At 46.6% G+C, this 12,202-nt stretch overlaps 1 protein-coding gene across 1 annotated transcript; it reads right to left on the bottom strand.

The window, feature by feature from the left end:
- Positions 1-576: 576 nt before the first annotated feature.
- LOC311114545 (angiomotin-like 2a) lies at positions 577-9,501 on the bottom strand (the record flags this gene model as incomplete). Its single annotated transcript, XM_084189789.1, has 8 exons — positions 577-960; positions 2,764-2,957; positions 3,075-3,373; positions 3,802-4,076; positions 6,220-6,312; positions 6,535-6,679; positions 8,289-8,457; positions 8,735-9,501. The coding sequence occupies 8 exons, from the start codon at positions 9,499-9,501 to the stop codon at positions 731-733; spliced, it is 2,172 nt and encodes a 723-aa protein (XP_084045915.1). The 3' UTR covers positions 577-730.
- Positions 9,502-12,202: the final 2,701 nt, after the last annotated feature.

Here is a 12,202-nt window from a genome sequence, read left to right as displayed (position 1 = left end):
GACAGACATTTAGACAGACAGACAGACATTTAGACAGCTTTCTTAAAGGCCAAACAACACACAACTCTTCACACAAACACATCACGTCACACTATGAGCAGCACTTAAATAAGAATATAAATACATCAAATAAAAAACACGAATTACATACAAATATAATATAAATGCAGTACACAGTCTGATTGATATCTCAGGTTGGTCTGAGTACCTCGGAGGCTTCAGATGGAGACTGGCGTAGCTGCACCTGGCCGGGCCAATAAGGTTCTTCTTCACTTTTCTAAGTGTAGAGAGAGAAACAGTCAAGTGGAGCACAGCTCTCCTCTTTGTCTGCTACACGCTTCCTGTTGCTTCTGGATTCTTTTCTCAGGTAGGTAGGTAGGTAGGTAGGTAGGTAGGTAGATAGGTGGGTAGGTGGGCGGGCAGGTAGGTAGATTGGTAGGAAGCTAGGTAGAAATGTAGGTAGGAAGGTACTGTATGAAGGTAGGTAGGTAGGAAGCACATGTCCATTACTCCAAACCCGTCTCCAAACTGTCCGTCTGTCTTCAAAAGGAAGTGTCCTTCTGTTCATCTGGAGGCCCGTCTGACCAGAGACAGGCAGGTAGTCTTCTCCTTGCTGGGAGGGAACATACGGGACAGGAAGGTCTCTCGGTCGTCAACCGTGTTATCACTGTCCATCCACAGTGAATCCCCAAGTTCAGTTATCTGAACTGTAGTCAGAGATCAATGTTTGTTAAATAAGGATTTCTACCACGTCTGCTGCAGTGTCTGAACTGCTGGGGGGATCCACTGTGAGGTCAGCCTCTTCGGCTGGAATATCACCATCACACTGGCTGCTGCAGTCCCTGCTCTGGGGCTTGGAGTGGGGGAGAGGCAGGGCCAGTGGGGCACGGGGGTGTTGGTGGGGGGGCCGGGAGAGAGGAGACGCTGCAGCAGCCGTCTGGTCATCAGAGAGGCTCTTTCCTACAACACACAGACAACAAGAGGAAGCTGGTTAATTACCAGATCACAAACAACAAGAGGAAGCTGGTTAATTACCAGATCACAGACAACAAGAGGAAGCTGGTTAATTACCAGATCACAGACAACAAGAGGAAGCTGGTTAATTACCAGATCACAAACAACAAGAGGAAGCTGGTTAATTACCAGATCACAGACAACAAGAGGAAGCTGGTTAATTACCAGATCACAGACAACAAGAGGAAGCTGCTTAATTACCAGATCACAGACAACAAGAGGAAGCTGGTTAATTACCAGATCACAAACAACAAGAGGAAGCTGGTTAATTACCAGATCACAGACAACAAGAGGGAGCTGGTTAATTACCAGATCACAGACAACAAGAGGAAGCTGGTTAATTACCAGATCACAGACAACAAGAGGAAGCTGGTTAATTACCAGATCACAGACAACAAGAGGAAGCTGGTTAATTACCAGATCACAAACAACAAGAGGAAGCTGGTTAATTACCAGATCACAAACAACAAGAGGAAGCTGGTTAATTACCAGATCACAGACAACAAGAGGAAGCTGGTTAATTACCAGATCACAGACAACAAGAGGAAGCTGGTTAATTACCAGATCACAGACAACAAGAGGGAGCTGGTCAATTACCAGATCACAGACAACAAGAGGGAGCTGGTTAATTACCAGATCACAGACAACAAGAGGAAGCTGGTTAATTACCAGATCACAGACAACAAGAGGGAGCTGGTTAATTACCAGATCACAGACAACAAGAGGAAGCTGGTTAATTACCAGATCACAGACAACAAGAGGAAGCTGGTTAATTACCAGATCACAGACAACAAGAGGAAGCTGGTTAATTACCAGATCACAGACAACAAGAGGGAGCTGGTTAATTACCAGATCACAGACAACAAGAGGAAGCTGGTTAATTACCAGATCACAGACAACAAGAGGAAGCTGGTTAATTACCAGATCACAGACAACAACAGGAAGCTGGTTAATTACCAGATCACAGACAACAAGAGGAAGCTGGTTAATTACCAGATCACAGACAACAAGAGGAAGCTGGTTAATTACCAGATCACAGACAACAAGAGGGAGCTGGTTAATTACCAGATCACAGACAACAAGAGGGAGCTGGTTAATTACCAGATCACTGACAACAAGAGGAAGCTGGTTAATTACCAGATCACAGACAACAAGAGGAAGCTGGTTAATTACCAGATCACAGACAACAAGAGGAAGCTGGTTAATTAACATCTGTTCTGTGAGATCCTCTGCCACGTCTATTCCAGAGCGTCTATGCCGGAGAGGAGAAGACATGCAGTATCATGCATTCTGTTACTAAAAGATGCAGTCGTCTATTTGAGGAATGTCCCTCACTGGGTCCTCTCCCCAACAGTCGTTTTTTTTAAAGAAGTGTAACATTCTGCCTGGCGACACTAAGCAGCCGCCAGTTGTCTCTTGAGTTAATAGCATGGGGCTGTTTTAGATCTGACATTCCTCCAGGCGTTATGACCTGTGACCCCCAGAAGACTAAAAAGAAGGAGAAGACAGCTATGTCATAATTCTCCAGATTTTTCAGGAAGTAGCTATATCTGCACTGAATTCTTGGCTCCTACGTGAACCTCCTGATCATCTCTGTCTTCTCCTACTTTTGCGTCCCAAATGTCCCCTATGCCCTACATAGTACACTACTTTTGACTAGAGATCTATGTGCCTAATGACAGAAGTAGTGAACTATAGGGTACCATTTGGGACGTAGACTTAGACCCAGACCTGGGCCACTGCGCTCACCTTTTCCCCAGATGGGTCGCTCCACTGGGCCGTTGGTGGAGGTTGAGCCGTTGGCCTCGGTGCTGACGGAGGGGACGGACCTGGCAGGGCGGAGGGCCTGCTGCTCTAGCCTGATCTGCTCCCGTTGGGACCGCTGCTGTAACACCCTGATCACTGCATCCTTCTCCAGGAGCTGGGAGTGCAGCGCTCGGATTCTATAAACACACAGACATGTCGCAGATTAAAGTACGCACACAGAGATGGCATAGATGTAACTACCAACGTATACCAATTGGTCAGGAGAAAGGGCCATCTATGTAAGATGTACGAACCTATTCTCCATCTCCTGATGTCTGCGGCTGGACGGCAGGTGGTCGTTGAAGCTGCTGTTGGGTGAGTGGCGAGGGGAGCGTTTGATGACGCTGGTGTCTCTCTGAGCCGCAGCGGTAGCGGCTGCGTCCATAGCGAACTGCCTCATGGTGCTCTCCTCCAGGTACTTCTGTTCCCAGCGTGTGATGTCGGCCTCCAGAGCCAGGATCCTCTCCTCTCCTTCAGCCAGCTGCAGCTGTACGGACACCGTGGAGCTCAGATCAGAGGGCGGGGAGCCGGGGCCGCTAGCCGTGCTGTGAGACTGACACCACGGAATGAGAAGGGAAGGAAAGGGTTGGTTGGAAAAGGGTCATGGTTGAATGTTTCAAACATGCAGCAGTGGTCTTGTTTTTGTAAGACTGTGTTTATACTACAGCCTTGGGGTTTGTCAAATATGACATGTCAATGTGGATCATGAGGTAGCACTTTAAGTGCAAAGACTTCTGTGTGTGTGTGTGTGTGTATGTGTGTGTGCGTGTGTGTGTGTGTATGTGTATGTGTGCGTGTGAGTGTGTGTCTGTGTGTGTATGTGTGCGTGTGTGTATATGTGTGCGTGCGTGTGTGTATGTGTGCGTGTGTGTATATGTGTATGTGTGTGCATACATGCATCACGTCGTGTCTCCTCTCCTCTCCTCTCCTCTCCTCTCCTCTCCTCTCCTCTTCTCTCCTCTCCTCTCCTCTCCTGCTCACCTGTGCTGCTCGGAGGCTCTTCAGCTCCTGCTCCAGCCTGGTCCTCAGCCTCAGTTCCAGGGCCTCTCTCTTCTCACAGGCCGCCTGTAGCTGTCCCAGGGCACTCTGCAGCCGCTCTACCTTCTCTACGTACGCCCTCTTCCTACTCAGCTCCTCCCCCAGGGCCAGGTTACGGGCCTGTGCCGACCCCAGGGCCAGCTCCAGAACCTCCCGGCGCCGGAGCCACTCCTCCCCGGAACCACGCAGACGTTGCACCTCACGCTGCTGCTGTTCATCTAGGAGAGAGACAGAAAAGAGGAGAGGAAATGGTTAGAAATGTTCAGGTGAGAGCGGCTGCTACATGATCTCTCAGTGAGTAGAACTCAGAACCCCCCCTCCCAGAGTTCCTTCATTGGAATCCATTAAAGTTACTCACTTAGTCCCTTTAATGGATTCTAAGAATCTAAAAGAGAGTTCCACTTCACATTGTAAGTACTGTGAACTCTAAGGGAGGTGGAGGCGTTAATCTTTTCTCCAACACCGGGGGGTTGGGGGGGGGGGTTGGGGGGGGTCTGAGGTTAATGCCTAAGGAATGCACTTAGCCCTAACAGTCACTTTAGTTGTAGTTGTCGTAAACAGGGTCAATCAGTCCAACATCTCTGTTATAGACTGTCATTCCAAAGCCATCCAAATAGTCAAACACCAACTCTAATGTCCCCTCAGCTACATATTAAGAGCCAATACTATATCCCAGAGAAGAGGACATACCTAGAAAGAACTGTACCCCAACCTCCTTTAAAACGGTCACAGTTACACAACCCAAGAGCAACATGTATAGGTTAACATATATGTATAGGTTAACATGTTGCAACATGTCCCACCACAGGTTTTTTCACATGTAGCTCTGTTTCTGTTGCGGCTTCAAATCTCATATAAGCCAAAACGCAGTTAACACCTTCTCCAACCCCACCGACTGACATTTAACGTTGAATATGAACATTCCTCAGAGGGTAATCATTGCTCCTGGAGGCCAACAGGCAAGGTAGCGTGACTGTTCAACCTGTCACATAACTATTGACTAAGGACCACTTTGAGCTGATTTAAAAAACGTCATTTCCCCAATACAAATACCAAGTTCACTAAATAATAGTTGTGAAGTTTTACCCCAACAATGAGTAGCAGGGCAGTGGCAGTTCCCCTTGCCAAAGGCTGGACAATAACAGCATGAGAGTTGGCTAAACCTTATCCACAACTGACCACTCATGACTTCACATACTGAGGTAAAGAAATGAACCACAGATGGAGAGATGCAGTATCTGTCCAGGGGTCAGCGTGCTGTGAGTGGCCAGCAGAGGGGGCATTCCCAGAGAACTGAACAGCCTGAAATGCCCCCCCCCCCCCCCCCCCAAATCCAGGAATCCAGGCTACATTTACTGCAACCAGAGGTCTCTTCACAGTCCCCAGGTCCAGAACAGAGGCTGGGAAACACACAGTATTAAATAGAGGCATGACTACATGGAACTCTCTGCCACCCCAGGTAACTCAAGCTAGCAATAAAACCAGACTAAAAAACCCTTTATGGCACGACGGGGACCGTGAAGAGACATTTTTATATATTTTGTATTGTATTATGTGATACATGGGTTGGGATACGACTGTGACATGTGGTTGCCTCGTCTGGCTATCTTAAGATGAATGCACTAGCTGTGGGTTGCTCTGGATGGGAGTGTCTGTTGTATGAATAAATTGTAATGTAAATGTTGTGCTGTATATTTATCTATATTATGTATTTTATTTGTTGTGTTTTCTGTTTGGACCCCAGGAAGAGTAGCTGCTGCTACTACTACTACTACTACTACTACTACTACTACTACTACTACTACTGCTGCTGCTACTACTACTACTACTACTACTAATACTACTACTACTACTACTACTACTACTACTACTACTACTACTACTACTACTACTACTACTACTACTACTACTGCTACTACTGCTACTACTACTACTACTACTACTACCACTACTACTACTACTACTACTACTGCTACTACTGCTACTACTACTACTACTACTACTGCTACTACTACTACTACTACTACTGCTACTGCTACTACTAAGGGCGTTCAAGTGCCAAGGGCGACTCTGTTAACAGGCCGGGTGGGAGGGAGGAGCAGGGAATGTCCCCTTAACCAGCATCCCCTCTGGCCTCAGCCCCACAACACAACATACCACATTAATGTGGCAGAGAAATCAGTCACAGCCCAGGAGAACTCTATGCCTGCCACAGACTGCCAGCGTGACTGTTTCACAAAACAGATCTGAAAACGATCCCCCTTGCCCAGTGCAGTTCCTCTACAGAAAGTCTACAAGAAGAAAGACACTGTTTCCTCATTCCCCTCTCTCGTGTTGGGGAGGCATCCGATGTTGACTTACTTTGTTCGACGAGCTTGGCGAAGACATGCTGCTTCTGGTCGTCGGATTCAACATCCTTGGCTACTTGCTGTTTTGTAGCTGTGTTCAGACGATCTACAGGTCAGAGAGAGAGGGAGGGAAATCAATTATGATCTACTATTACTTCATGTGGGGAGAACCATACTTAAACCACAAAGACTCCTGCTCCTGGTTATTAATAAAAAACAGGTAGCTAGTGAAGTCTTTAGCTCTATTTATGCAGGTAAGTCCATTAAAAACAGATTATTGTTTGACTAGCTTTGTTAGCATTAGCATCTAGCTGCTGGTAGCCTTTACCTCTGAGGTCTCTGTTGAAGTCGTGTAGTCTCTTGATCTCTGACTCCAGTTTGTTCCTCATGGTTTTCTCCAGGGTCTCTCTCTTGGCTGAGCCCTTCATCAGGGTGTCGTAGGCCTCAGATATCCTCTGGATCTCCACTTCCAGCTGGGAGGAAACACAAGAGGATACTGTCAGTCTGAGGGTCTCTACCTTAACCCTCCCGTTGTCCTAGGGTCAAAATGACCCGCCACTGTGTTGAACCAACTTTTTTAATTTTTATATTTTTTGGATCATTTGTGAGAAGGAGGCAGTGATACTTTCTTTAAAGTCTGGTCCAAAGTCCAACAGCGGAAAAGTGGCATTAAAAAAGAGGGGGATTTAAGACCTGACTCCAAAGAGATCCATGGTCTCACAAGACTGTGATGTCATACTGAATGTATGAGACATATGAATTGCTTGTCTGGCCTGTTCTTTATGTAGATACTGCAGTATGCCCACAAGCAAATGACTAACACTCTGCTCTTAAAGAGAAGTGGGAATCCACATTCCTGAATGAGCAGTTATGGGTCCCCAGTTATGGGTCCCAGGTGTGTGAGCTTTCATCTCTCCTCATGGCATTCTGCCAACGTGGAGGAGCAACAGGAGGAGGAGCAGGAGAAGGAGGAAGAGGAGGAGGGGAAGGAGAAAGAGGAGCAGGAGGAGGAGCAGGAGAAGGAGGAAGAGGAGCAGGAGAAGGAGGAGCAGGAGAAGGAGGAAGAGGAGGAGGAGAAGGTGGAAGAGGAGGAGGAAGAGGAGGAGGTGCAGGAGAAGGAGGAAGAGGAGCAGGGGAAGGAGGAAGAGGAGGAGGAGAAGGAGGAAGAGGAGGAGGAGCAGGAGGAGGAGGAAGAGGAGAAGGAGCAGGAGAAGCAGGAGGAAGAGGAGGAGTGTTCTTGTTTCAGATTAGTAGGTCCGGCCGGCCAGCAGGAAGAGGAGGAGCAGGAGGAGGAGCCAGAGATATAGAGGACAGTCCAGTCTCTGAAACAGGAACGCTACTAGTGCTTTCAACATCATGGGTTAATAAGACACTACCAGGTAGCAAGCAGATGCATGACAACTAGTAGCAAATCAAGTGAAGGAATGTAGGCATGAGCTTCCATGTAAAGATGTTAGAGGAGTCTGAATGAAAAGACAGACTGAAGTGTCTTCTCAATGTACTTTCAGATGTGGAAATAACCTGTATATGAGTCTCTGCCTGTTACTAGCAATGAATGATTCCAAAATGAACAGAAAAGTCCCTGTGATCCGTCCACGGTGCACATTCCTGCTACAGCACAGCTAGAGGACTAATCTCGCTGATATGCAGCATTGCCAAACACACACACACACACACACACACACAGGTTTATACTTCCCTACCTACCTCTACACCCTCTGTGAGCCAACAGGGCTTAGAAATAAATAAAAAACTATTGATGCCTATCTAATGTAATGATACTCATAACTATTACTGTCACTAAACGACGTTACAGGCAGTCGGACTCCTACAGTATAATGCTGTATTTTTACATTTTAGTCATTTTAGCAGACGCTCTTATCCAGAGCGACTTACAGTTAAGTGAGCGCATACATTTTCATGCTGTGTGCAATGACAGAGTCATTCAAGGTCACCATTAGGATGATTGTATGAGAACAAAAGGCTACGTCCCAAACAGAAACCTATTCCCTTTATAGTGCACTACTTTTAACCAGGGGGGGGCATTTTGGGACGTAACCAAGGAAGTGTCCTCTCTCTCACCTTCTGAAGTCTGGCGGCCTTCTCGCTGTAGCCCTCCAGCTCTTTCCTCAGTCTCTCATTCTCCCTCAGCAGGTCCATCTGGGCGGTACTGGGGCTGCTGTGGCTCATGTAGACCTCCGGACCAGAGCGGACACTGTGGCGAGCCATCTGGGCCTGGGCAGGTTCATACCTGAGCAGAGCAGAGGATGGAGACTTGTTGGCGACAATGCAGTTCTACATCGATATCTATAATACTTTGAAACATCGAATGAAAATGCATCATCCACGCGGATAATGGTCGTTATTGTAAAAAAAAAAGAATGTGTTCTCCAATGACTTACCTGGTTAAAGAAAGGCAAAATAAATAAATAATATATTATAGAAATAATATAAATTAACTGGGAACCCATAATCCATATAGCGTAATTCATATTGGCTTGTCTTGTGTGTGTTTGTGTTCTATTTACCTGTGCTGTGAGTTGAATGGGGGAGGAGGTTCCTGGTAGTAGAGTCCGTTTATCTCCTGTGAGTGGCTGAGCATGTATCCAGGAGGCCTGACCAGAAAGGGGTAGTCCGGGGGAGGTCCCCTCTGAACGGGGTACTGGAGAGACTCTGGTCCCTGGTGGTCAACAGGCCCACAGTGGCCATTGGAAAGCTGTGGGTAACTCTGAGTGGAGCTGAGGGGCAGACTGTCTCTGGATCCACATGATCCACCATTCCTCTCCAGGGAGAGCTGCATAAGCCGTTCACTGAGGGAGCGGGCGTGCTCCCGTTTCAGGTCCCACTGGCCCTCTCCTCCTCCCTGGTGATCCATCACCTCCAGACCCAGACCAAGCTGAGGCTGACCCCGCTGAGCCTCTACCGAGGCCAGGTACTGAGAGTGGGCCTTGGCCTCCTCATAGGTGGGCAGCTCCTCTCCGTGTCTGTGGAGCTGGTAGAGGCGACACACGGAGGAGTCACTCTCACAGTGGTTGTAGTCCCCCTGGTGCTCCTGGCCCTGGGGATCCTGTCTGGTGGACATGTGGAGGAACTGGGACTCCTCCTGGGTCAGGCTCTCCAGGGAGGAGCGGGGGGATCCGGTACCCCCTCCTCCTCCGCTGCTGTTGCTGCCTCCACGCAGGGCCTGCTGCTGGATGGACAGGAGGGTGCTGGTGTCTGTGAGGTTCCCGTAACGGAGCTGCTCCTGGATGAGACGGTGCAGGACCGTGCCAGAAGACTCCTCGGCAGTTCTCATCTCAGTCAATCGGAGAATAAATAAGTGACGGGTTGTGTTGAACTTGGTGGTTTGGATTATTAGTAAACCACAGATCTAGACAGAGGGGCAGTAACAGAATTAGTTAAATCAAATACAACAACTTAACTTAAAGCCTTATAATGGTTTATGATGGCGTTTTTAATTAAGACTTAAGCATGTATTACCCCCTTACACTATCTTATAATCATCTCATAATGACATAATGGCATAAAAAATCATACACTATACAGTGAGGGAAAAAAGTATTTGATCCCCTGCTGATTTTGTAAGTTTGCCCACTGACAAAGACATGATCAGTCTATAATTTTAATGGTAGGATTATTTGAACAGTGCGAGACAGAATAACAACAAAAAAATCCAGAAAAACGGATGTCAAAAATGTTATAAATTGATTTGCATTTTAATGAGGGAAATAAGTATTTGACCCCTCTGCAAAACATGACTTAGTACTTGGTGGCAAAACCCTTGTTGGCAATCACAGAGGTCAGACGTTTCTTGTAGTTGGCCACCAGGTTTGCACACATCTCAGGAGGGATTTTGTTCCACTCCTCTTTGCAGATCTTCACCAAGTCATTAAGGTTTCGAGGCTGACGTTTGGCAACTCGAACCTTCAGCTCCCTCCACAGATTTTCTATGGGATTAAGGCCACTCCAGGACCTTAATGTGCTTCTTCTTGAGCCACTCCTTTGTTGCCTTGGCCGTGTGTTTTGGGTCATTGTCATGCTGGAATACCCATCCACGACCCATTTTCAATGCCCTGGCTGAGGGAAGGAGGTTCTCACCCAAGATTTGACGGTACATGGCCCCGTCCATCGTCCCTTTGATGCGGTGAAGTTGTCCTGTCCACTTAGCAGAAAAACACCCCGAAGCATAACGTTTCCACCTCCACGTTTGACGGTGGGGATGGTGTTATTGGGGTCATAGGCAGCATTCCTCCTCCTCCAAACACGGCGAGTTGAGTTGATGCCAAAGAGCTCGATTTTGGTCTCATCTGACCACAACACTTTCACCCAGTTCTCCTCTGAATCATTCAGATGTTCATTGGCAAACATCAGACGGGCCTGTATATGTGCTTTCTTGAGCAGGGGGACCATGCGGGCGCTGCAGGATTTCAGTCCTTCACGGCGTAGTGTGTTACCAATTGTTTTCTTGGTGACTATGGTCCCAGCTGCCTTGAGATCATTGACAAGATCCTCACGTGTAGTTCTGGGCTGATTCCTCACCGTTCTCATGATCATTGCAACTCCACGATGTGAGATCTTGCATGGAGCCCCAGGCCGAGGGAGATTGACAGTTATTTTGTGTTTCTTCCATTTGCGAATAATCGCACTAACTGTTGTCACCTTCTCACCAAGCTGCTTGGCGATGGTCTTGTAGCCCATTCCAGCCTTGTGTAGGTCTACAATCTTGTCCCTGACATCCTTGGAGAGTTCTTTGGTCTTGGCCATGGTGGAGAGTTTGGAATCTGATTGATTGATTGCTTCTGTGGACAGGTGTCTTTTATACAGGTAACAAACTGAGATTCGGAGCACTCCCTTTAAGAGTGCGCTCCTAATCTCAGCTCGTTACCTGTATAAAAGACACCTGGGAGCCAGAAATCTTTCTGATTGAGAGGGGGTCAAATACTTATTTCCCTCATTAAAATGCAAATCAATTTATAACATTTTTGACATGCGTTTTTCTGGATTTTTGTTGTTGTTATTCTGTCTCTCACTGTTCAAATAAACCTACCATTAAAATGATAGACTGATCATTTCTTTGTCAGTGGGCAAACGTACAAAATCAGCAGGGGATCAAATACTTTTGTATATACAGTGAGGGAAAAAAGTATGTGGACACCCCTTCAAATTAGTCGGACCGCAGAGTGAAGGAAAAGCAGCCAACAAGTGCTCAGCATATGTGGGAACTCCTTCAAGACTGTTGGAAAAACATTCCAGGTGAAGCTGGTTGAGAGAATGCCAAAAGTGTGCAAAGCTGTCATCAAGGCAAATGATGGCTGCTTTGAAGATATATATTTTGATATGTTTAACACTTTTTGGGTTACTACATGATTCCATATGTGTTATTTCATAGTTTTCATGTCTTCACTATTATTCTACAATGTAGAAAATAGTAAAAAATAAAGAAAAACCCTTGAATGAGTAGGTGTGTCCAAACTTTTGACTGGTACTGTAATTTAATTGCCAAAGCTAGCTAGTTGATGTTAATTGTTGCTTGCCAAGCAATGCGTTGCTTGCTAGCTAGCTAGCTTTATAGTGAGTGCTGGGTTTCTCTGATAGCAATATAGCTAGAACTGACTAGCTAGCTAGATTATTTCTAGCTAAAAAATAATCATGTTTGTCCCTGCAGTGGATTGTTCTGGTCTGGAGCCTCAACTGCCTATGGACAGACCCCAGCCAATGTAAGTTAATATTTTGTATCATTTAGCTAGCTAGTTCCTAAACATTAACCCCTTATTCTTAATCTTGGAATTGTTTCACTGACTCTCTGTCTCTGCATTATTCACAGGGTAACTGTCAACTTGTGAGTCTGAAAATGGACACCAGAGGTCAAGGAATCTGCATGGTAAGTATCAATTAGATTTTCATGAACATGAACCCCTAATTATATATATTGTTTGGAATTGTTTCACTGACTCTCTGTGTAGGCATTATCCACAGGGTAACTGTCAACTTGTGAG

Source organism: Coregonus lavaretus, assembly GCF_964263955.1.
Source record: "Coregonus lavaretus genome assembly, contig: HAP1_SCAFFOLD_2397, whole genome shotgun sequence".
Lineage (NCBI taxonomy): Eukaryota > Metazoa > Chordata > Actinopteri > Salmoniformes > Salmonidae > Coregonus > Coregonus lavaretus.
Note: the sequence above shows the minus strand (reverse complement) of the source record. Positions and strands in the feature narration are given on the sequence as shown.